The sequence below is a fragment of the Pleuronectes platessa genome, chromosome 12, assembly GCF_947347685.1.
Source record: "Pleuronectes platessa chromosome 12, fPlePla1.1, whole genome shotgun sequence".
Lineage (NCBI taxonomy): Eukaryota > Metazoa > Chordata > Actinopteri > Pleuronectiformes > Pleuronectidae > Pleuronectes > Pleuronectes platessa.
Window position 1 is genome coordinate 17653869 of NC_070637.1, and position 25102 is coordinate 17678970.

The window sequence follows — 25102 nt, forward strand, 5'->3', positions numbered from 1 at the left end:
AGCTGAATCTCTGTGGTTTAGAGTTAGTTTCACTCCTACGTTGCTTTTGTGTGTTTTTATCTGCTACTTCAAATTAAAAGCTTTCAAAGCGTGAAGAAGCAGTGGGCCATGAGGGCCAAGATATTCACCCGGTTAGCATCATGCGTTTTGATATCAGTTTGATAAAAGCTGGTGCACACAACAAGTTGTGGACATATGTGGGGCACTTCAGTCAGTTTTAAATACTGCAAGAGGGAACCCTACTGATAGACAAAACGGCTAGAGCCCGATTTCTACACTGTGTCTACACAGGTGTGTTCTTTAGTCATTCATCTCATGCATTTGACAGATTAGATATGCTCCTATTGTAATAAATCCAGCTCAGGTTTATCTTCCTTCATTTTAGACATGCATCTGCAGTGACCGTGTGTTGTGTCCTGAGTGCAACCAAAACACGAGTGACCTACAACTCACTGCTGAGCCTGAAAAGCTCCTGTGTAGACACACACACACACACACACACACACACACACACACACACACACACACACACACGGAGCAGTAGAGCTGCAGCTGCTGCTCTGTTAATGTGCTGCTCACACAATGTTGTCTGTGTAGACTCGTTGAGATTAAACATTAGACACAATCTTCTAATATTCGTGGCTGCTGCTCATCATTACCACGCTTTCACCTATTGATTAAGTTTTAACATCTATGTCTGCTACATTGTTTACATTTGATCGTGTTAGTTTTTCGTTTCACGTTGCAAATTAGAAGGCAGACTTAAAAAAAATCCTTTGACAAACAAACGTTCTGGCGTATTGTATTCCCTAACTTTTTTTTTACTTTTCATTTTGATGGAGGAATTGAATAAACTGGTTTGATTTAAATTCATCACCACTTTGACATCATGGTTATTACCACCAGCAAAATAAATGACCTCATCATTCAAACATATTGTCAGAAGATAACACTACAAGCAATCCTGTGAGCCACTACCTCTTTATAATATGTATATTATATATTATGTACAAAACAGTGGTGGCAAACTCTGGAATCTTTACTTCCCCTTTCATCATAGTTCCTGGAACAAGTAGACAAGAATATTTCTGTGCGTTAAAGTACATTGCATAAGCAGGTGCATGGGGTACATCATGTTCAAACACACAGCCCATCATAATAATCGTGAGAGCACTCAAGGCCCACATTAAATATTTCATTTGCTGGTAGAAATGCTGCAAAAGCACATAATGGTGTTTATACATTTTCCCAACAGAGTCTGCGTTTCCGGCCCAAACACCCAGGCTAAACATCCCCACCTTTATGGCTGTGTGAGGCATCGGCCCCGCTCGCATCTACACAGTCAATATATGAAAAACATGCTCCTCATGGTACAGGTGGGAGGGAAAAAATATACATGTGTAATTAGGGAAACAGAATGAACATTGAAAGCATAACAGCTTTTTCATGTCTGTGTCAAGTGTACGTTGAGATCACTGCTCTCACTGAGGGCTACTCTCTCCCACAGCATCACGCACACACTGAGGACTCACTTAGGAATCACTCATAATAGCAGTTACATCATCCTGCAGAGGGAAGGACCTGCAGTGTTGGTGTGTGACTTCAAGTAGATCGAAAATTTGAATAATGCAAAGGAACTTAATTTGCAATTTTACATATTAATTCTGTTAATGTTTAAAGTTCGATGCACAACTTGACACTATATTAAACCACGTCTTTCCCATAGGTGGATGACTAATTACGGCAATGACAACCCTATATGATATGTTGTCGGGTTGATATATTGCCTCGCTCCAGTTATCTCTCTGGTTGTGTTTCTCTCTGACTTCATTAAGAGAGAAGTTGAGACTGAAATTCGTCAGATAGCAGCACTTTGGAAACTTGCTTCCCTAATTTGTCAGACTGTGATGAAATATCAGGGCCGACCACAACCCAGGGAATAATCAATCAAGATTTTGAGCAAGTTTGATATTTGTTTGACTTTGACGTTGACTTTTTGCCGAAAGACTTGACATGTTGTAGTTTTTTACTTTTGTGGTAAATTAAACTATTCAGGCTCTTTCACAGGAAGTCAAAGTGAGATTTAGAAAACGTATAAAAAGGCTTGTATCTTTAGGATTTTCTGTTAAATGGACATTCATCTTCCCCTGGAAAATGGGAAAACTAGGTCCATTTGTCATGTCACTGATTTTAAGAGCTAACTGAAAAGCAGCTTCCTAAATGAAAGAGAGGAAGGAAAACATTCGCAGGGCCTGGATCTTTTCCATCAGTCGTTGCTTTAGTTCCCTTTGCTTCAAACATCAGTGACCAGCTGGACTGGCAGCCACGAGCACAGTGTGCACAGTTTACTAATATCAAGTCCAGTTGGAACAATTAGATCAGATTATAAATTAAGGCTGCCTGGTGCAGCTGAAATCAGGGGGGAGGGTAGGATGAGTGTCAGGCCCAGCAGCACATGAATTACAGTGTCCTCTCAAAGCCTGCTTGTCTCGCTGATCAAATACCTTACAGTAATCAGTTAATGAATTGTGTTGGGGTCCTGCTGGAGGTGGGTTTTTTATAGATCCAACACGGTGAGGACGCTGATAAGCTTTAGCACCATGCAGCTCCTCCCCTGCATGTTGAACCCCATCTCTTCCTGATGGTGTTTGAATGCTATCTCTAGTTGGGTGTGAGCCATGTGCAGTTAGCCAGGGCTAATCACCCCTGTCATTAAAGCACTGAGGCTCCCTGGCTACTGCTGATTATATCTCACTGTAGGTAATGAATAGCTCTGCACTAGTGGAACACACCTAATCCAAACTTTATTTATGATTCATTTAGTTTGCTTTTTTATTTATTTTGTGGACATGCATGTGTGTGTCTGTGTGTGACGTGGCTTAACGTGGTGTTGAGTTTGTTCACACACCCCTCGTTTTAGGTTACGCATCGTGTTACGTGGCAGGTGTCTCACATGCTGAAGTTTCAGGCTGTTAAGATCAACTTCCAGTCCCGGGTGAGACATCACATACCTGTGAAGTGACCTGTGATGTGGACTTTATGGTCTTTTACTGTCACAAACACTTTGTGTTTGGATGCTTTAGACAAAGGGCTGTGGGTAAAGTGGATTGTCCATTAATCATAAGGTTGAATTGTCGATCCCCTGCTCCTCTTGGCCACATCTCAGGAGCAAAAACGCTAAACCCCAATTGCCCGCAAGTGGGGACAAATGGCAAAAAAGGAAACTTTATCTGATCTAATGATGGATAAACTGGGTTAAATCTGCACCAGTGAAAAGTCTGTAATGGTAAAATAATTATTCAATCAGTCGATGACAAGATATTTTCTGACTCTTCTAGTCTGAGCTGCTCATTAGTGTGACTTGTTTTCGGCAAAGATGCAAAACTTGTCTATATAGTTTCATTATAAACTGAATATCTTGATTCATAATTTGAGATCATTTCTTTGGATTTAGGGAAACTCAGATTCATGCATCACTGCTTTTTCTATGATTAACAGATTATTTATTATTACACCATACATTCATGTTTTTAAGTGTATTCTAGGAGGAGAAAATTTGACGTTCTAGTTTGTTTTAGCAAATTACATTCACCATCAACTGATTTTTAAAAAGCTCATCACTTTCAGAAAAATCACATTTGATTACAGCAACACAATTCATAAGCATATTAAAGAGATGTATACACTGTGTGTTGAAGAGGGAGATCTTGCTCTCCAGGATGTCTGGAGTTCTGCTCTGCCTCTCTGCTGTGGGTCTGTGCCAACTCAACCCGTCTGGACCGATGAGTCTGAATGTGTCTGCGCAGCCTTAGACACGTGAATGCATTTGGTCATGGGTGAAATATTTGAGGAGTCATTGCTGGACACTCACGAGTCTTCTGGGAATTTGCCAATAGTGTTGACAAGCTAGTTGATTGATATTCATCCACAAAGTGTTCCCTTGCAGGCTGATGCAGACCCACGCATGGGAAAGCATCAGTTTTCCGGCAGAATGGATAGAGTGCTGAGCCACTGAGCCAGCCAATCAAATGCTTTTAATCTTGTTAAATAATGAACCCATTTCCTTACCTGCCTCGGCCTCTTTCTCTTCGCTCCAGGTTGTTATTCCCAGGGTCTATTAAACGTCTCTTTAATTGATTTGTGTTGGCTACATTATAAACCACAGTCTATTACGGACACATTGTTATTTTAACCTTCTTTGTTTATCTGGGAAACAAGAAAGCGTTTGTTGCCTGCAGGTCTTTTACATTTGAATATGACAGGGCGGTCTGCTGCTATTATAATTCTAATTGGGATGTAATAAGGTTGTAAACGTGGCGGTTGAACAAATAACCCTTTGTGTTGCTGTTTGTTTGAGCACTCTGCCACTTGCGTCGGCTGATTCCTAATTTATGAACCCAGGTGCTGCTGGAATCTCTCAGGTTTTATGACTTAGATCTTTGTGTAATTTATCGGGCATTGTTTTTAATTTGGTCCCTTGATAAATTGGACGACGCAGCTCCGTACAGTAATTGGAGACCCGGGAGGGGCCACTCAGGATGTAATCTGGTGCTTCTATAACACTGATTTGTCATCACCTGCACTAAAGGAGGAGGCTGACCCAGTCTGAGATGGATGAGGACGTCGGATCTCCGGAGAAATTACTTTTTGTTTGCACTTTGTTAGTGAATTTTCATCCCGGAGACTCAAGGGAATTCAATGTCTCCAACCGCTTTCCACAACCTTGATAACCTAATTGCAGCACAACTATGAATCTCAATTTGATGCGGGAATTTGAAGAACACCGAGACTTCAACGACTTTAATATTTGAAGAACAAAGCAAACAAAAAAATGTGTCACTGCAGCCATGGCTACATCAAAGCCTTATCTATTTCTACTGTTAGATTTATATTTCCATATGTAGGGTGGATCGTGTCAAAACATTAAAGCTGGCACATGTATGGTGGTTCTGATACTTAACTGACAGGACTGTTGACAAATGCTATCCAGTAATTGGTTGGAGTGCATCTGTCTGAAAGCAACAAAGACAACAACTACAAAGTCCTGTTCAATGCAGAGGCAACACATGTGCATTTCACATTGTGTTGATATTATCTAGGGCACCCAGGAAAGACATTTTGATTAGATATGAAGTTGTGCATTATTTTTACCATCAATGTCTCTGATGAGTGCCCATCGCAGTTCACCAGACTCCCAAGATATCGTCTTCAAATGTCTTTTTTGGCCTGATAAACGGTGTGAAAATGAAAGATATTCAGCTATTTATAATTTATATATTTCTGGCCTTTTATGTGTACCAAGCCGTGTTACTGGGGCAGACACCCAGGGACCCCAGACTCCACTGCCCGGGCTAGAGTGCGCACAGCCCGACCAGAGCATCACTAAGCCTGGGGCGGACACCCGGGGAGCCATGCACAGCTCCACTTAGTCCACCTACAGTGTTCATTTTGGTCTGTTCATACTTTTTTAACATTTTACGCCGGCTCTGCTGGTAATTTACTGCTCCTGTCTGTGTCTATCACTCGTGCACCGCGCCAACCTATTCAAACCAAAAAAAGCAAGCACGCCATCTCCTCCAGCTCAAGGTCCAACGTCTGAGTTTACCCAGTCTACGTTTATGCATGTGTCCGAGGACAGCTTGTGTGCGTGTCTGTGTGTGTGTCCACAATTGTCTCAGCCATATGGCTCAGTGGTAGTGTTCAGACTGCAGTGAAATATGTTACAGTCCAGAGAAGAGGTTTCTGGACGGTCACATCAGTCAGATTATGTCAGTGAATCTTGGCTTTTCTCCTCCTTGTCCATTTTGTTCTGCTCCGCTGGTGGTCTGCACTATTCCATATTTAACAGACCCTGGTGTTAGACTGACCCACTCCAAACTCCCCTCCAATCTCAGCTGGTGAAGCGAAGCGGCATCCATACCTCCACTTAACACCTTGGAAAGACAGGGAGGAGTCATTACCTCACGGTTTGAGTGGTCATCTCGGATCCACATTCTCTGTCCTGCAATTTTCAGTTGTATTGTCGAGCTGAATAGACGTATTTTCACAAGAGGCTGGAACACTGCACCGTGTGATACAGTCTGCACATCAGACTGCTGATGATTATCTGCAGGTCCAGTCTGTGCAGAAACCTGTTTTTAAGTCCAACAGTATTTTACATGTGTCCCTTCATGTCAAGAGGTTATGTGTTTACCCACGTCTGTTTGTTTGTTTATTTGTCAGCAGGATTACCCAAAAAGTACCGAACTGATTTACACCAACCTTAGGGATCGGCACTGAGTTGGAGAAGAACCAATTTATCTCTAGAATCCAGGATTTTTTAACATTTCCAGACATGGCTGATTCTTTTCTCAATTTTACTAAGATCTGTTTGTTTGTGCAATTTGTTGGAAAATATCAAACCACCTTTTGGACTTGTAACACAGGCACGTCATTGTTTGGCCTTGTTGGAGGCAAGCAATCTAATGAGTTTCAATTGTGTTGTTGTTCTTTGCTGCCCTCCACCACCTTTTTTTTCCTCTTCACCACATACACTGCTGACTTTAAGCACTGCACTGAGTCGTGTCCTCTGCAGAAGTTCTCTGATGACACGGCCACTGTGGGGTGTGTTGAGGGCGGGAGGGAGGCTGAGTACAGGGACGTGGTTGACCGCTTTGTGAAGTGGTGTGGGGAGAACCGCCTGCAGCTCAACGTGACGAAGACGAGGGAGATGGTGGTGGATTTCAGGAGGAACAAGCCCCTGCCCTCTCCTGTCTGCATCGGTGGGACGGATGTGGAGGTGGTCCCTGCATATAAGTACCTGGGTGTCACACTGGACAATAAACTGGACTGGTCCACCAACACAGAGTCCGTCTACAAGAAGGGCCTGAGCCGGCTTTACTTCCTGAGGAGGCTCAGGTCCTTCAATGTCTGCAACAGGATGCTGCAGATGTTCTACAAGTCTGTTGTGGCGAGCACCATCTTCTTTGCTGTGGTGTCCTGGGGTGCGGGCATCAAGGCAAAGGACGCCAACAGACTGAAAAAACTCATCAGGAAGGCAGAGTCTGTGGTTGGCTCTAAGCTTGTCACCCTGGAGGAGGTGGTGGAGGACAGGATGCTGGCAAAACTGCTGGCAATCATGGACAATCCCTCTCACCCCCTCCACAAAACACTGGACAAGCTAAGGAGCAGCTTCAGCCACAGACTCATTCAACCCCGCTGCTCTAAGGAACGATACAGGACATCGTTCCTCCCAACCGCAATAAGACTGTACAACTCATCTACCTCTGTCAGAGCCACCATCAGAGAACTGCACTAAACATACCTGTCTCCTGGCACTGTGTACCCTGTACAACACTCCGCTCCATATACTGGAACACTTACTTCACATCATATGTGATATGTGTTCATATAAACCATATTGATATTATATATCATTTATACAATAATAGTGTCTTTTGCACACTCTGTCTACATATTCTTACACTCATAGTATATTATATTATCTATTGTATAGTCAAATACTATAGTCAAAAACGTTTTAGTGAAAAGTTTGTCTTGCAAACTCTCCATTAGTGTGGACAGAGCAGGAGTCTGAATATTTATAAAGCTACATTTATTCATTTCCACTTGCCATTTCAAAGCAGTTCAATCATAAATTACATTGTCTCCTGCTGTTGGTGACATGTTGAGCTGAGTTAATAAAAGTAGGGATTTCTGTCATTGAGAAGTCACAGAAAATGACAGTTTGTCAACACCGAGGCACGTGAACAGGAAGAGGTGGAGGAAGAAGTCGATGTTGGATGAGAGGCGATCGAACAAACAGACAGTGGGAGAAAGAGAGACGAGCTGCTGCTTCTTCTCCCAGCCCCTGCACTCGGGCCATAAAGAACTGCCTCTTCGCTCTCTGTGTAATCCATAATCTGTGATTGCTTCATTCACCTCTCCCTAGAACCGGCGTGAACACCCTCTGCTCTTTCATCTCCACCCCCTCCGTCATAAGTTTAATCGCTCTCCCTTGTTCCACCGCAGAGAGATTATGGCAGAGATACTGTATATAAACATATAGGCAGGCAGGCAGGCCTTTTTATGCAGCGGTACCACGTGGCTTGGGGGCGGGGTCGCGCTTGGATTGAGGTTACACGATATGCGTGAACATATGGAGCCGAGTGGAATTGAAGTGCTGCTCTAAAGTTTCATCCAAGCGCTGCGGCGTTGCTGAAATGACAGACATCTGTCCACACTGGGTTTCATGGAGTATTGAAGCCCTCTTTTTTCCTTTCAAGACCACGGTCAGCCATCTCTCCAGCTTCCCCTGCTCATTAAGTTTGAAGGAACATTGTTGTTAGCCTATGTAAATGAGACCCGGCGTTCCCATGTCAACCGAGAGGAGACTTTGGTGGAAGCTGTGAGGAGAAATGACTTCTCTCTTCAGGGTGGTTTGCTTGTGCAGGTCGGAGTTCTCCTCGTGTGAAAGGGATCAAAGCAATCTTGCTCAGCCCCCTTAAGAAAGATAGCTGTACGAACGTGGGAAATCCAATCGGCTTCAAAAGGGAACACCGCTGGGAGCCGGGAGAGATGAGACGGCATTGAGAGAATAGGAAACCGACGTTGAAAAGACTCTTGTCGATGCACTACGAGAGCGGAGAACACGGCTTTTCCCCTTTCCCCGTCCGCAGAGTGTACACGCAAAGATGTCTGTTGTCAAGGTATACATCGGTGTAAAGATCCGTCTGAGTGTACTTCTGCTCCGACTGGGAAGAAAGCAAGCGAATAAAACTGTGCCACACGTGCGGGGGGGAGAGAAAACGAGTGGCAAAAGAGGTGGAAATCACTCTCGCAAATGAACAAATGCTGCCGGTACGAGTTGGAGATGATGATTTTGTCAGAGACGCTTTGAAATGATGGTGTTGGTGCCTTGCGAGTCGCCTCCTGTCCCTTTAGCATATGCTAGGAAAGCTGATTTCACAGCTTATTGCCTGCTCTGAGAATAAGCCTTGTGAGGAAGGTGTGACATCAAATAGCTCAGACAGATAGAAGCCAGAAAAGCCACTATCCCTCACAGTGACACGTCGCCCTCCTCCAGCTCTGACTGGAGGGTCCAGATTTGTGTGTGCGATGCACAACAAGGACGGCTCCACACGCAACCTGGACCCACTGCTTTGCCTGGAGTTTCCACCAGAGCTTGAAAAGGTGTATTCAACGTAAATCCTGCATGTGTCTGAACACCATCATAACATATGGAGCTGATATAACGTCTGTTCTGCTGTCTGCTCTTACACTCTTTGTCATTTTGGTGCTGGTGGCTTGTGATTTTTATTATAAGGTTATCAGGTTGTTCTGTTTACTTGTCTGTGCCATGTTACCCCCTTAAATACCACATGACATATATTACCGTGTGTGTGTGTGTGTGTGTGTGTGTGTGTGTGTGTGTGTGTGTGTGTGTGTGTGTGTGTGTGTGTGTGTGTGTGTGTGTGTGTGTGTGTGTGTGTGTGTGTGTGTGTGTGTGTGTGTGTGTGTGTGTGTGAAACCTTCACCCCCTCCAGACTTTGATAGGTGCTTTTAAAAGTATCTAGTATGCTCTGTCAACGAGAACAGTGACTGATGGAGCTTAGATTTGACTGCAGTTAAAATAAATGCCATTAGTCAGAACTGGGCTAATCCCTTTTCCTCCAAGTATATGAAAACGTGTTTGTGTTTAGGCATGTTTCCAGCAGAACTAAGTGTGCGGCTTTTGTTCCGAGCCTCGTGCACGACCCTGGCGAGCAGATGCACGTGTTCACATCAAACATTCGTGCGTTGTCTGGTTAGGAGAGAGAGAGAGAAACAGGTCCGCTTGCTCTGAAGCCTCCAACGAAAAGTCCGGGGAGGTTTCACCTTGAATAAATTGTAAATATAATTACAGTAGAAATAGATTTTACACATGGGTAATTATGAATTAATGATCTCCAACCCATGAGACAATATGAATTAGCTAATAGCTGTAATTCCATTTCAATCTGCTTGTTTAATAAATCAAAGTATTGCTGCATTGCTCATTGATTTTGGAGTCTAATCCAAAAGTAACTACATAAATTTGGATTGTTTCAGATAATCCAGTGGATTATGTTATTTACTGTTTGGAAAATTGGGTTGAAAGAGTAAAAAAAAAAGAAAAAAAGTGACTGAGTCCTGTAAGTAGATGTGCATGTGTGTGTCCGTGCTTGTGTGTGTGTCCGTGCTTGTGTGTGTGTCAGTGCTTGTGTGTGGGTCCCAGCTGTTCATGCGTGCATGTGTGCAGGGCGGTGGGGCTCGCTGAGACCCGAGTGAAAAATCCTCTCTAACCCTAACCCGTTTATCTTGTCCAGGTGGGCCGGCAGTAAGGCTTGACAGAAGATGCGGCGGGGGTGGTGGCTCGTCAGATGGCTGGGGACAGGAATGGCAATCCTCTCTTTGCTAACCCACAGCTGGGGCCAGGACACAGAAGGTATGAGCACAGCACACGGCGCCGACACCAACACCCTCAGGTCTCGCTTATGTCACCTCGCCGGAGCGGCAGTGCCGAGAGGAAACGTGTGATGTGGACAGGGCAGTGTTTCTTCTCTCCAGCAGAGGAGCGACTCGGTGTTAAAGAAACTTTTGCGCCCTAGTATCACACTGTTCTGATAAATAAGGTGCCAATGTTGTCTGGCCCGATGGTCTTTATTTACACAGTGTGGTTATTAGGGCTGGACAATATGGGAATCGATATCTGGTTATGTGTTTTACCTCTTCATTTGCACAATGCATAAGCAAGATATCTCTCTCTCTTTTATATAAATACATATTTTTATAATATTGCTATTGATGAAAATCATAGTTATTAATAGTCTTTTATTGCCCAGCCCTACTATTATTTATTTATAGGCAGTATAAATGTGTATTGTCTTGGGTAGATACTAGTTAATTGATTTTTTTTTTTTTGCTGGAAATGAATACATAAATAATTATTTTCTAAGCTTGTTTGAACACAATGTACGTAAACAATGAACAATTCTCAAAATATAGCCTATTCCATGATGTGTGGTTTTGCTCAAAGCTATAGAGCTAACAGTAAACAAGGAATGAGAAATGTGCAAGTTACTGAATTGATTATATAATGATTTAGACACAATCTAGATCCACCACTGTATCGTCTGCAAGTTCATACATGTGGAGGTTTTCTGTTTGTATACTGCTGACAGCCATTTAACATTATCAGTCTTCTATTGCCAATATTTACAGTGAGAGAAATTATAAGTTTTAGTGTTCGAGAGAGCACACAGAACTTTTCCTGACCAAAGTTTAATTTTAATTAGGACCACAGCTTTCCACAGACAGAGTTCTTCAGTGCAAATAACTTTGCCTTCCCAGTAAATTCCCACTATCCTCCCTTTCAAATTTACATAACAATTTTTTTTTTCTAAAAGACATTATTTCGAGCGAGGGCATGAATCCAGTTTTCTTCCTACACAGTTCAGTGATCGTGCTAAGAGGATTCTCTTTGTAGTTTCATGTTTAAGTTCTCCCATTACAGAGGGGATCAGGCCTTCATAGCCTGGACTCATTCACCTTGTAGCAGATGCCACTTAAAGTGAATTTCCATCTGTATAAGACTGGCAGGCCTTTAAACATGCTGCTGACGGGTGAAGGTGCACATGCACAGAGCAGCCTCAATTCCCCCCCCGAGCAGCAACATTACACACAATTCAGGTCAATTTTGAGATTGCTTTCTTTTCAGAGGCTTGTTCACTTTATCCCAACCCGCTTTCCTTCTTTCTTCTCCTGCATTTCCTGCTTCCCAGCCTTCCTCGACAAGCTCACTAATGTAAAAGCATTTTATCTGCCTCATACCACTTACTGTCAGTTGAACCGCGATGTTTAGTTTTAGAAGATTGCTTCAAGCATTTGTTGGAGAAGCGACTCCCTGTTTGACTGACTGAGCCTCTGAAACTGAACGGGTGCCTTGTGGTTTCCTCTTCAGATGAAGTTGCTCTCCGAAGCTCCGAGCATATTAATAGACAAGTAGTGTTGCGGGGTGTTAGGGAACCGTTGACCCAAAAAAAACAGCTTTGGAACTCGAGAGCAGCCCGGTGGAATATGGGTACGTGAGTTACGTCCTTTACAACTTCCAGCAGATTAGGTACACAGAGATATGATTCATTTTTAAGTGTCTATTTATCAAAGCTTCACACGGTGCTGGGAGACATACAGGTCAAATTGTCCTGATTAATTAGGTTCCCCGATCTTGAGGTGAAATTAATGTAAAGTCGCTGAAGAGTCAGTGTTTTCCTGCTCTTCTCTCTAGCATTAAGAGATTAGAATGACAGCACCTTTACATGTGTCTGGGGAACATTAACATGGAGCATGTGAAAGGATTTTAATGACGAGACGTAACCGCAGAATTTATGCCTCCGCCAAGGATGTTGTGTTTTCACCCCTGTCTGTTGGTTTTTATGTTTACTTTGGTCGAAAACACGATTTCACAAAAACAACCGGACGGATTCCAGCGAAAGGATGCAGAATGATTCAGGGAACAACCCGGTAAATGACATTGAAACGTTTGCATCGGTTTCCCTATAGGAATGTTCATGGGTCGTCACAGGGAAAAAACAGACCCTTTCAGGAACTTGTGTCTTTTAAATCTCTCTCAGAGAAAACATCTCCAGGTGTGCTTTTATAAAGTTTTATTAGATCTTGTTTTTACTCTTTACTCATCTGTAAACAAATCTAAGTTTCTGCACCTTAGCTCTATTGCCGAGTGAACTTCACATTGCTTTTAAATACGTTGACATTTTATCATTTTGTTTGCCTTCAGTTTCTCATTAAAAACTTGTAAGAAACTGTGTTTTGATTTAATTCAAGGGGAGCGTTGAACTCTGATGACATTTCGAGTTATTTTAGAGTTCCTTTTTGCATTTTTTTATTATATCATATGATTTTCTTTTATCCTCACATCCTCCTATACATTTTCAGAATCTGTTAGATGGCTAAATTATCGAGTTGTCTCCGTTCGTCGTCCTCAATGATAAAATCCAACCCTCTGTGAGAGCAATCATGTTTATGTGTCGCTAATTTGTTTTGTCAGTTGTGTTTTGAGGGGAAATATAATTGCTTCCCTGGATTATGTTCCCTGGCACCGTTTCTCCTGGTGTAGGCAGGAAGTGCTACATGTATGCACCACACACCAGTTGTGGGAGGTCAGCGTGGTTCAAAGCGCAGGATTAGAAACTCAGGAGACCAGGGAATTTGCATCCAGGCTTAGAATGAGTGTGGTCGTGGATTAAAAGCAACAAAAGCACTTCTGATGAGATTAAACATGTTGTGTTGTGATTAAATATAGATCTGATGTTTAAATCAGAAACACCTACCCTCACCGTGTTGTGGGGGCTTTAAAATAACCATCGACTAGTGTTTTAGCTTTCATGAGTGAATGTTGCAGGAAAATTGGCTTAAATATGGTCAGTGAAAGCTCTGTCGCAAATTCAGCTGAAATATGTTGACGCATGGTAAAAATTTGATGTATTTGAAGAAAAGCCGAAGTTTTTTCCCCCTACAGGAATTATTCTTGAGCCTGTACTTTTTGAAGTTGTTAAAGTCATTCACATGTTTTTGAAGGCAACCCCAAGTACATATTTTATGAGTTATTACATATACACATTTTTTCCCCCATAACATACAATTTTCACAATCATAATTTCAAACCTGTCTGAACTTCAGACACACATTCATACAGTGCATCTAATCACAGCACTTTGTTATTCTATGGGGGGGGGGCATTCAGGGTTCAGTACTTGCCCAAGGACACTTCGGCATGCAGATGGGTCAGACTGGGGATCGAACTGCCGACCTTCAGGTTGGATGACGACCACTCTACCCCTCAGCCACAGCCCTAATTCTATAGATTTTTCTTTTCACAATTCTCGGAGTAGTTCCTCATTTACCACATTTTAAATCAGCCAGGTCTTTATCTCTGCATTTTAGTTTATATCTGACATTTTATCCTGACTGTGATAATAGCTTTCTCTCCGGGGATTATGGACATGGCTGCAGTCTGTAATTATACCCGTTGCTGACACAAACGATTATGTGCAGTGGGACCGGGTGTATCAGTGTTGTTGTGGTTTGAAGGATGAGGGCACTGCTGTGTTGGTGCCTCCCTCCACCGCTCGGCGTCACCCAGGGATGATCTCAGTTTGAGTGGGGATTTTCACCGCCCTCAACACCACATCCCTCATCTTCCCCCTCATAAATCTCCCCGCTCTTCTCACCTCAAGGCGCCCTTGGCTTTTGGCTCTGTCAACTTGTTTGTTGTCTGTCTATCAAATGAAAATAGCTGCTGGAATTTTTTTTAGGATGGCAACGAGCTGTGGAGGCAGAGTACGTCACAGTGTCTTTATTTAATTAGCAGGGAGATACTATGAACCGCATTCTTCTGATGAATGTGACCGTGGAGACAATGTGAGGGAACCGGGCTGGCCTTGGAAACGCTTCGGCTTTCCTTAACTAATCAATTAGTTGATTTAATTTTTTTTTAGAATGGACATTTAATTATTCAGTGGAAATGTTCTTCCGGTGATTCACGCATTCATGCAAGATCGATTCAAAATAAGTTGCATATTTAAGGAAACGGTCTGTTGCAAGTACTGACTGACTTATGGTTCACTCACCTTGAAAAATAATATAAAAATTACATTTTGAGCTCAGCATTTCTTTGTCTGGCAAAATGATACCTAAGAAAATTCAAGGACTGTTCTAGGATCCTCACATCTCCACTTACCCTGTATTTTATTCCCTAATTCTTAACACTTTAGCTGCTTTCATTTATCATGAATAATCCTCCTTGCGCCATCCTTTCATTTTCTCCTCCTCACCTTGTTATCTGACTGACGCCCCTGTGCTGTCGGCTCAATCGTCTCTCCCAACAGAAAAACCTTTCTGACTACATGTGCATGTAAACCCTGCACGGCGCCTCATGTAGGGCCATTGATCCTTGCGTGTGTGGAGACGAGCTCTCCCAGCAGTTTAACAAATGGTAATGAAAGGTCAAACTTCAATCAGAAGCGCGGTGGACAGATGCGGACCGCCCATACCTCCAAATCCCCGGCCGCTAAATCCACATGTCAGACAAATGCATGTATGCACAACAGTCTCAGCTATAATAGTGTGTGTGTGTGTGGTGAGGATGAGTTAATATGCCCGTGGACACTTCTGCCATGTGACATCAGCCTACCTTCCTGTCTCAACCGCATCCCTGTCCCTGTCTCCCTCTTTTCCCCCCCGTCTCCCATCTGCACATCCATTTTGATCCTTGATTGTTTGTCTATTTTTGGGATTGTCTGATTAGGGGCCAGATGTGCAGACTGTGTCTGGCTGCAGCACAGGCCTGTGGAGTGGGGGAGTAGGGGAGAGACAGCAGGAGGGGGTTTTAAGCTGCTCACCACTAGGCTGTAATCAGGCTCTGGGAGCAGAAGAAGGGAGGAGGGGGCCAGGCCTTGGTAGGACTGGACCCGGCGCTGCCTGGGATCACCGGGGCCCGTCCTGGAGCTCAGTGTGTGAGCGCTGTGCACGCTGGCCCGGTGGCTGGGAGTGTGATTGCAACCTTTGCTCTCTTGCCCGTGTGGTTAACCTCACGGGGAGACCAAAATAGGCAGCCACGAGGGGGGGGGGGGGAAGCCTCTGCAAGGGATTACACTTCAGCAAAGTAATCCCCGTCTCTCTTCCGTTATCAGCCACTAATGATTTACGAGATGCTGCAGGATTTCATTTTCACCGTTTCTTCATCACCGCTACCGTCTCCACCGCTGCTTTGTTCCCCCCCCTTCCTCTTTTTTTCTTTCTTCATCGCCTGCCTCTCATTTTCTTTTCCATTCTCCCCAACTCATGACCCTTACAAAAATAAGTGCATACACAATTACGTGAGACCCACAATCCTGATAATTTGTTTGGAGAGAGAGGATGATTTGTAGAGGAAGAGATGAATGGAGACAGAGGGGAAAAAAGGCTGTAATTACATGTCTTTGCCATGAGAGACAGTTTGCATGTAGAATCAGTCATCGCTGTCTTCCTCCATATTGATAAAGCTGTGTTTTCTCCTCCCAACTACTTAGAAATGGCTGAATTTCCTTATGTTGACGTGGTGTGGGTTATTCACAAAAGAAAAAGGAAAAAAACAGATTCCCAAATACCACTTTCTATTGACTTGGATTTAAATTCATGGATTGTCAGTTTGCTGTGATCTGTATGTGATTAGAACTGCGTCAGATCCGTTGTCTTGGGGGAAGTGGGGTGGCATGAGATCAAAGCTGCAGCAATCACTTCACCATAAAGAAAACAAATTATTGTTAGATTCAAATACTTGGCTTCCATCTGGAATTTCATATCGCTGCTCAGGCATGTGTGGAGTAACGCTCCTGGCGCAGACAGAGCTTAATCGCAAATAAGTGGAAATAAATCCACTGTTGTTGTCAAAACCCAGAACTTATGTCTCCATGTGAACCATCAGTTTTCACAATCAGTTTTTTGGTGCAAGTTATTCTTATATTTAGTAACTTCCTACATATTAGAAAGCAAATTAAGCTATATATTTCAAAACTGAATGGAAAATGTATTTCATCAGGTATGCAAGGCAGCAGGCATATACAATGTCAGCACTGACTATTGTAATTCAATTGTAAATGTATTGTGTCATATTTGTTTCCTTGACTACAGCGCCTGTGAATATTAACGCTCATAGATCAACACAATGGTGTTTTTGGAAAGGTTTAGCAATTGGAAAATCAATTGTAGCTTTTTCAATAACAGCACTCTGTGAGTACATCTGGTGGGACTTACTAACCTGTAAATCACAAAGCAACACGGTGCAGTAATAAAGCTACATGACATGTATCGTACGTCTGACTCTGGTGATGTGAAATGTACTGAATTGAACTTCAGCAGATCAATGCTAAATCCATTACTAGACAAATCTGATGAAACAAACCAGTAAGTGCCTTTTGCTATGTTGTGGTTTGGTTCATTATTCAGTGAACTGTAAAGGCAATTTGTAGCTTTGTGAGAATATGTAAATAAAACTGGAAAACTGGGTTTGGTAATTTTTCTGGAGTCATGAAGAACACAGGAGATTCTCAGAGTCAGAGACGCTCACAACAATAGGAACATTTCCAGAATATTCACATGAGGGCCGGCGCATGAGTGAAACCTCCTGGAGACGTGAGGTATCAAAGCAGCACATTGACACTCTCCAATGTTGTTCTTTTTGCAAGTTGACTTCATGAATGGGCATCTTCTATGTGTATAGTACCTCTTTTCCATCCTGCGATACAAAATATATCCTGAAAATTGCACTGGGAGGCCGACAGAAAATGTTCCAGAATATGTCCACAGAAACTGATTAGGATATTAAGATTCTGACATACAGCCTTTCAAATGTGTGTCTGGAAGTAGTTATACTTATGTGTTATATCACAATAATAACTTTCCCCAGCCACCCTTAGCATAACAGATTGCTGATCTGTTTTGACCTGCTGTCTGAACATGATCAGCCATTACCTGGCAGTATGTGCCGCTGGACAGCTTCCCTTTGTCAGTCTCACTGTCCTCTGCCAGACCCTGTTGGACCAGTCCCAGAATGCCCCTCTGCCCCACCAGGCCTAGATCCATACAAAATAAACTCCATCAGTTCAACTGGGAAATTAAAACTTTGTCCTTGTTTGTCTCCACTCATCCCTGTCCTGGGCTATTCCCCCCCCTCTCTCTCCGGGGTTAGTCATGAAGTTATAACCTCCAATCTTAAGTTCTTGAGTAAGATCCTGGTCACACCAGAGGTCAGCGCATGTTTCCTCCCTCAGGTGGAGCACAGGCACCGTGGCTGAACAAGGAGAAATGATTTTTTTCTATCCTTGCCTGAGGAACCTTACATAGGTGCTGTCAGACGTTTCCTTATCAACAGATGGATGTTTGATATTTTTGTGTAAAGGGTTAGACGCGTTCGCGATTGTATATGGGCACACAGTATGAGACATTATATGATAAGAGGAAACCTCGTGGGTGAGCTGGCAGTTTGCCATCCATCTAAAGGAGGAGAAACAACTTCCTATTTTCTTCTTCGCTGCTTCTGCCCTTTCAAAAGAATTGTTCTCTCCCTCTGCCTCTCTTTGTTCAGTTCCTCTCCTTTGATGGTTTTTAATGATTTTACATCTGGGGTGGGCAAGCCTGTTTCGCTGCAATTCATTACATCTCTATGTAATTCAAGAAAGATGCATCTGATCCTTTCATGGTTTTTCTGAAGGTGTGATTAGGTCAGTGCAGTCTCGACCATGTTGCTTATTAGGTCACTTCTTCTAAATATGTTTTGTTTGTCTCGATTTCCTCCGTCAGACGGCAGGGGTTTGATTTATCGGTTGCTAAAAGGGGCCGTGGCAGAGCAAGCCGCTGGAAAGAAAACGCTATTGAATCGAGTGGCAGGTAAAAATGTCGCTTGAAACAAAATGTCAGTGAGCAGAACTGCCTTGTTGCTCCAGTAATGTAGGAGTGGATGAGCTGCCTCGTGAAGATCTGAACTGCTTCGGGAGCAGCCTGCAAAGAACTAGGGGGAAACAACATAGACTGGTTGATGCATTAAAAGATTTTCACTTTCTCTACCATGAGAGTACATAGACACTCTTCTCATTCCCCAAAACAACTTCCAGTTGACTTTGGTCCCGTTCAGATGTGGTATTAACTTCCATCGTGAGAGATCTGGTTCCAGTTTATTTGTTCACATCTCGACTTAAATATTCACACACTTACGTTCATACAGCGAAAGAAAAAAACAATCATCCCAGACCATCTCCGAACAGCAGCATCTGTTAGAAAGAGAAAACATTAACAAAGCATTTCATCATTTCATTGTTGTCTGATCAATTTTTCTCAGCTCTTGATTCTTTTGTGAAAAGTAAATTTTTTTTTTAGGGGGGATTGTACACCTGATCCCTCTGTGAGACAAGCAGCAATCATTTTGTAATTGAATTTTTACCGCCTCAAGTCAACATTGTTGATTAGTGAAAGGATCGCTTAAAGTGAGAGCAAATTACCCCAAGGTCAAAATTAGAAGATTTTGATTGTGTTCGGATGAATCCGCTGAAGTGTACAGTGCCCTGATTACGTATTTCTGATTGAATGTCGCCAATTGCATTTGTTATGTTTCCTCCATTTTGCCATCTCTGACTCCAGCACGACTTTCCAGCATTCATTTCATTTAGAACAGAGATCTGGTCACATTTTCCTGAGATTTACTGCATCAAAAGCCTCTGCGGCGAAAAACAGGTTTGCTAAAAAAAGATAGTGGTATATATAAAGGTAAATATTGTTATAATGAGTCTGTTTTTATTTTCCAAGGGTTAGCACATGACCCGTTTCAAGCCAATGGATGCAACACGCTAACAAACTCAAATGTGTCTACAATGATCTTTGCCTCATGACATCACTCTGCTTTCTTCTCCTGTGTATTTCTCCACTGACTCTCAAACAAAGGGATTAAATGCCACAAATAAATAAAATAATGCTAGCATCACAGTACTGGCCAACAATAAATCAAGTCTGGAGATCCAGTCTCCTGCCAAACCCAGTTAAGCTCCTCAGTCAGTGGTTTGTTTCCAGTCAATGTGACTTTCTGCGAACGGAAGTGTAAAAATATGTGAACATTTTCCGATCCTGTTTACGAAGCAGGGTCAATCAAATCTATTTACCTCAGATACTTCCTCTTCTTCTCTCACGGTTTGTTCTTTGGTCAGGCTGAATATAGTTCACTGAGCGGCTTTTGACCATTGTGTATTTTTTTATGACGCAATGAACTTCACCTACGTCTTTATTAGTTTAATCACCCACTCAAAGTGCTTTACACTGCAGGTCATACACCATTACACACAAACATAGTCGTACACTCTCACACTGATGGTTCGAACATCATCAGTTCAGTATGTTACCCGAGAACACTTGGACCTGTGGACTTGAGGAGCCGAAAATCAAACCACCAAACTTTCGATTATTGGACGACGAGCACTGATGTACAGAGATGAAGGTGAATGTGACATTTCTTTCATCAACTTGTTCATAAGGTGAACCTCTGCTTCCTCTTGACTAATTCTGTCTTAGTATTGATTTGTATCAAGAGCAAGACCTACAGCTCTTTCGAATCAAAACAAAAGTCTTGGAAACCGGAATATTTTACCCAAAGAACAAAAGTTCATTCGAGACACAGACGCAACTCTGGTTACTGCTAAAAAAACACAGCATGCAAGCCTGTTGAATAATCCTTTTGAAAACCTATAGACCTCAGTGACTGAGCGCCCCATGCTGCTGCGTACCCTTCTCCCCGAGCCGTGTGATCAATGGCTTCTTTTATGTAGCTCCCACTATTCTGCTCCGTATTGTTTTTGACTGGTTACCATTTTAAACAACTTTTGTCTATTTTTTCCTCTCGACTCTACCTCTGTGCGGTGTGGAACACAGACTTCCTCCTGCACCAAATACTCTCCGGGTCTGCTGCCGCTCTCTTTCTCTGTTTGAAAAATCAACCTTATCCATACATCTTAAAATGCAATCACGAGGATTTGTAGGATTGGTAATAATCTGTCAGAACTGGGGGGGTGAGTAAATTAGTAGATTTCCATTAATACTTTGATTCTATATTCTATAAGGATCTCTGCATTAGCATTAGCGATGCATAATCAAATGGAATAATGTCACACATCAGTCTGAAACTAACTCAAACATCAGTTCAACTCTGATTCTACTTTCTTCTAAAGTTGCATCTTTGTGCACATTCGATGTCATGCATAATCAGAGCGACCACACACCCCCGCAAAGAAAACTTCACAAGCAACAGTGCAACATGAACCGGCATGAAGAAAATAAATAAATCCACAATGAGGGTAAAAAAAAGACGCTTCAACATTATTACCCCGATGATTATCTGTGAACTAGCCTTCAGCACGTAGTGGGAGAAGTCTCTCATCGGCAGTGAGCTTGCTAGACAAACACAACGTTCTATGGCTGCTTCAACTATGTTGTGATAGTAAGGAAATATATTTACATGTATTTGTTTGTTTGAGTTTGAGCAATATTTAAATCTGAGGTTGCCTTACTCGTGATGAAAATGTTCCACACTGTGAGGGATACATTGATTAGTCTGATTTCTAAAGCCCACGTATTTGTATTTGTCTCTACATTGGAGATCTGAAGAGGCTATTTGGCACATTCCTGAAACCAGGGAGTCACTGGGAAGTAAAAAAATGTTTATTCTGGAAGATTTTTTAAATGGAAGGAAAGGTTTAAAAAATATAATCTGTTCATAAAAGGTCTAAATGGCGCAATTGTTTGAATGGTTCCTGATAGTGAGTGACTCGAATGCCTTTGTGGCTGCAAGGTTGCCTGTGTGTGTGTTTGTTTTTATTCACATCGATGTGTGTGTTTGAGACTTTCTCTGATAGCACTGCGAATGGTGTTACTCTCTATTTCTTCCTCACTCTGCCCTTTTGTCTTCACATGTGTCTCTTACAGCTGCAACTACCACTGAAAGCTTCACATGTACACACAAACACACACTGAACACACACACACACACACACTGAACACACACATTCAATACTAACAGAACGGTCTGTGATTTGAAACAGCTTCTCAAAATGAGTGCACAGAATTTGTATTTCACAAGTGCCCACATGTGCGTAGTCTTTCAGGAATTATGTCTCTGATTGCGAGATGTGACCCACTTGCTCTGTTCATTTTGTAGCTATTAAAGGAAACCCCTCATCCTGCTATTTCCTCTGCAGATAGTTACAGGTTTTCTAATTCCCAAAAAATTACAAAACTCTGAAAATGAACAGCGGCTTAAGAGAAGAGTGTAAAATGTGTATGTGTGGAAAATTGCTCCTCAAGGACTTTAGATAAGCAAAACGTTGCTTATGTTTACATGCATATTTCCTTGGTCTGTGACGGGACTTTCCCACCTGGTGCAAGAAGAGAGGCGAAATATAAGCTTGCGATAATATATATGTGTTTGTGTGTGTCAAAATGTCCAGATCGCAACACCTATTTAAATTAAAAGTGAAAATAAGTTAAAAAATTGCAGTTAATGATTACTTTGAATATGTTATATTTTAGCCGCAGGTTTTCTTTGCCTTTTTAATTGTTAATTACTGTTGGTATCTGCACTTTGGAAACAGCAATTATCAAAAATGCAGCAACATAACATCCTGAGGTTTTTTATCTCTGATTAAAATGCACTTTCAAACCTCAACTCTGGTGAAGGCTCATGGGTATGCATATTTAATGAGGAAAAACGATCCACTGTTCATTGCACCAAGCAACAGGTGCACGGTCGCACAACACAAGTCAGGGAACAGACGGCGGGTGTGCAACCCAAGAGTGATGACTGCTGATGGTGTCGGTGACCATGTGTTTCTCTTCTGTCCATCTCTGATAACATGTAATGTAAGACGACACCACCTGGCAACAAGCTGCCTGAGATTCAGTATCTTATAAAATGAAGGCATCTTCTTTAAAGAAACAAAAAACCATGTGGATACGGGGATCTAGTGCATTTTCATGTTTTTTTTGCCTTTTCAAGATCATAAGTTAATATTAGGGCTGCTCGATTATGGAAAAAATCATAATTATGATTATTTTGGACAATATCGAAATCACGATTATTCAAAAGATTATTAATATGTGCCCTTATTCTGAAGTCTATGCTTTATTCTTTAAATGACTGGACCGGAAGTACCAGTCACTTCTGGTACCGGTAAATGTAAATGTCCCCATCTGCCCCCCTACTACAAGCACACAGAGAGAGAAAGAGAGGGGTGGGGGATGGCTATGAGGACCATCATCATTTACCCCCGAACCCCTACATTGAACGGGTTACATACAACAACAAGCAGACAAACTAGATTATAGTAGTTTGGAGATCGTTTGACCCAAAACTCTTAATCACGATTAAATTCGATTAATCGAGCAGACATAGTTAATATACTGAGTGAAAGTCTTTAAGTGATCCTTATGATAGTTATACAATGCAACTCTCTTAAATACAGTCGGCCAGCCACTACTAGCAGTGGCCATATTTCCAAAACCTACGTGTTTCCATCACTTCTCTGTTGAAGCCTTCTACAGTAAATCTTCCCTGATACTGCCTCTCTTTCCTGCTGTTTTCTAATATCTGTTGTTCTTGTTATAACGATCTTTCTTTCCCCTTTCTTAACATCAGAGCTGTTCTTGTACCAACTGTTTCACTCCTTTCTTTTCTTCCATGCTTCTGCTCTCCGCTTCCCTCTGGCTCCACTAACCCCTGACCCCTTCAGACTGGCAGTACGAGGGTAAGAGGGCAAACATCTGTTGTCTGTTTTCCTCCCTTTTTTTATTTTTTTTTATTACATTCTCTCCCACCATCTCCCCCACTCTCCTCCCTATTGAAAAGCATTACACCCTCAGCTCTCCTCACATCGGCTGCAGAGCGCGTCTCCTCACAGCACGTACTCCTCCGCTCAAGACATCTCCCTTCCTCCTGTCTCCTGCTCTCCACCTCTCCTGCTGCCCCATCTGGTGCTGTCTGTCAAGCTGTCATTACCTGTGTCCCATGTGCTTGTACCAGCTAGCTGCTGTGACCTCCATCTGTGAAGCCGCTCTCATCAGTGCTCTGCTTATGAGGTCGCCACATGCTTTGACTGCCCTGTGTGTCTGGTGTCAGCATCGTGCCGGCCATTTCCTGTTGATGGTTGTGAGCTCGTAGGCCCTAGTGCCACCTTTTGTGTGTCGGGAGGGCAGGGAGAAATCGGAGGAACATTTTGTGATTTATTTTCTCAGACCAATGTCATCTCGTCGTCTCTTTTTTTTTGATGTTCTGAGATTGTTGTTGTTTGGCAATCTAACATTGAGAATTTTCAGCAAGAATCAGGACAGAAGTATTACCTCCAAATACACACATTGAATTGATAGAGCCCAACTTAAACATTAAAAATAACAAACATTAATAGTAAGCTTTATACAAACAAATTAGTCATGAAATCATAGGTTTTAAAATGAGAGGGTAAAAATCATTCAACACTGTATCTGTAAACAGGACTAGAGAAATGTATATGTTGGTCAAAAATAAAAACTCATTCAAACATATTGGAATCAACGTTTTCAAAAATGCATCGATATGAAAAGTTTGATTTGACAGAATAAACAATGCAGAAAATATGTGAATTTGTTTACATCTTATGCAAAATGTTTCTATTTGATATCTACATCTTAGGAATCATTTCAATTTTGAATTAGCTATAAATACATATATATATTGACCAAGAAAGAAAATATCCCTTTTTTGCAACTGCTAACAACTCGTAGACGTCTGAAATCGGACATGGAGCCCTGAGTAGAAAGTATTTTTTTGTTGAGTTTAGGATAAGCTTTTATTAAAATATTAAAACATTTATTTTAAAAATTTGTCAAATTATTTATTCTCTAAATCTACATGCAATATGTATTGGAACATATTTTAACTTCCCCCTCAACTGAATCAAACTTATTTGTAGTTCGTCCTACTTTAATATGCAGCCATTTTTTATAAACCGCCCACTGAGCCAAAGCCAAGATGGACAACATACTGATGGAACTGCAAAGTCAATGAATATAGCAGCAGGAGCTTGTTTTATGTTAACTTGCGTTTTCTCCTTGTGTTTGCAGAATGTAAGCTGTCCCGGCCGGGGCCCCCGGCAACCATAGTGACCATTGACGAGGAGAGCCCCAACGGTACGTTCCCCTCCGACGCTACTTACTCATTTCTACTTCCACTTTATTCTGTATATCTTAAATGCCTCTGCACTCGAGTGGTGTGGAATTCACTGCTCGTTTTATATGCTAGAGTGAGTTTTGCTTTTGGTAATGCAATACATATTAATACTTCCCCTGCAGGGACTGTTTGGTGTTGTAGTGTGAGAGTACCGCTGATGGCACTCTGGGGAAGGTTGGTTACAGGAGATGTTTTGTCAGACGAATTGGATGGCCATTTTGATTGTGTTTTAAATTATAGATACAAAGAAATCCAGTTGTTCCTGGTGTGTGTGTATTTGTTCTACTCTCCCTGGGCAAAGCGAAACGTGTG

General features: G+C 42.2%; 1 protein-coding gene across 1 annotated transcript in view; it reads left to right on the forward strand.

The window, feature by feature from the left end:
* The first annotated feature begins 10353 nt into the window (after positions 1-10353).
* The window catches only part of pcdh15a (protocadherin-related 15a), a 135676-nt gene continuing 120927 nt past the window's right edge, over positions 10354-25102 (forward strand). Inside the window, exons 1-3 of the mRNA XM_053436360.1 lie at positions 10354-10444; positions 23319-23333; positions 24685-24750. Of these exons, the coding sequence (XP_053292335.1) occupies positions 10354-10444; positions 23319-23333; positions 24685-24750 (172 nt within the window). The remainder of the gene's footprint in view (positions 10445-23318; positions 23334-24684; positions 24751-25102) is intronic.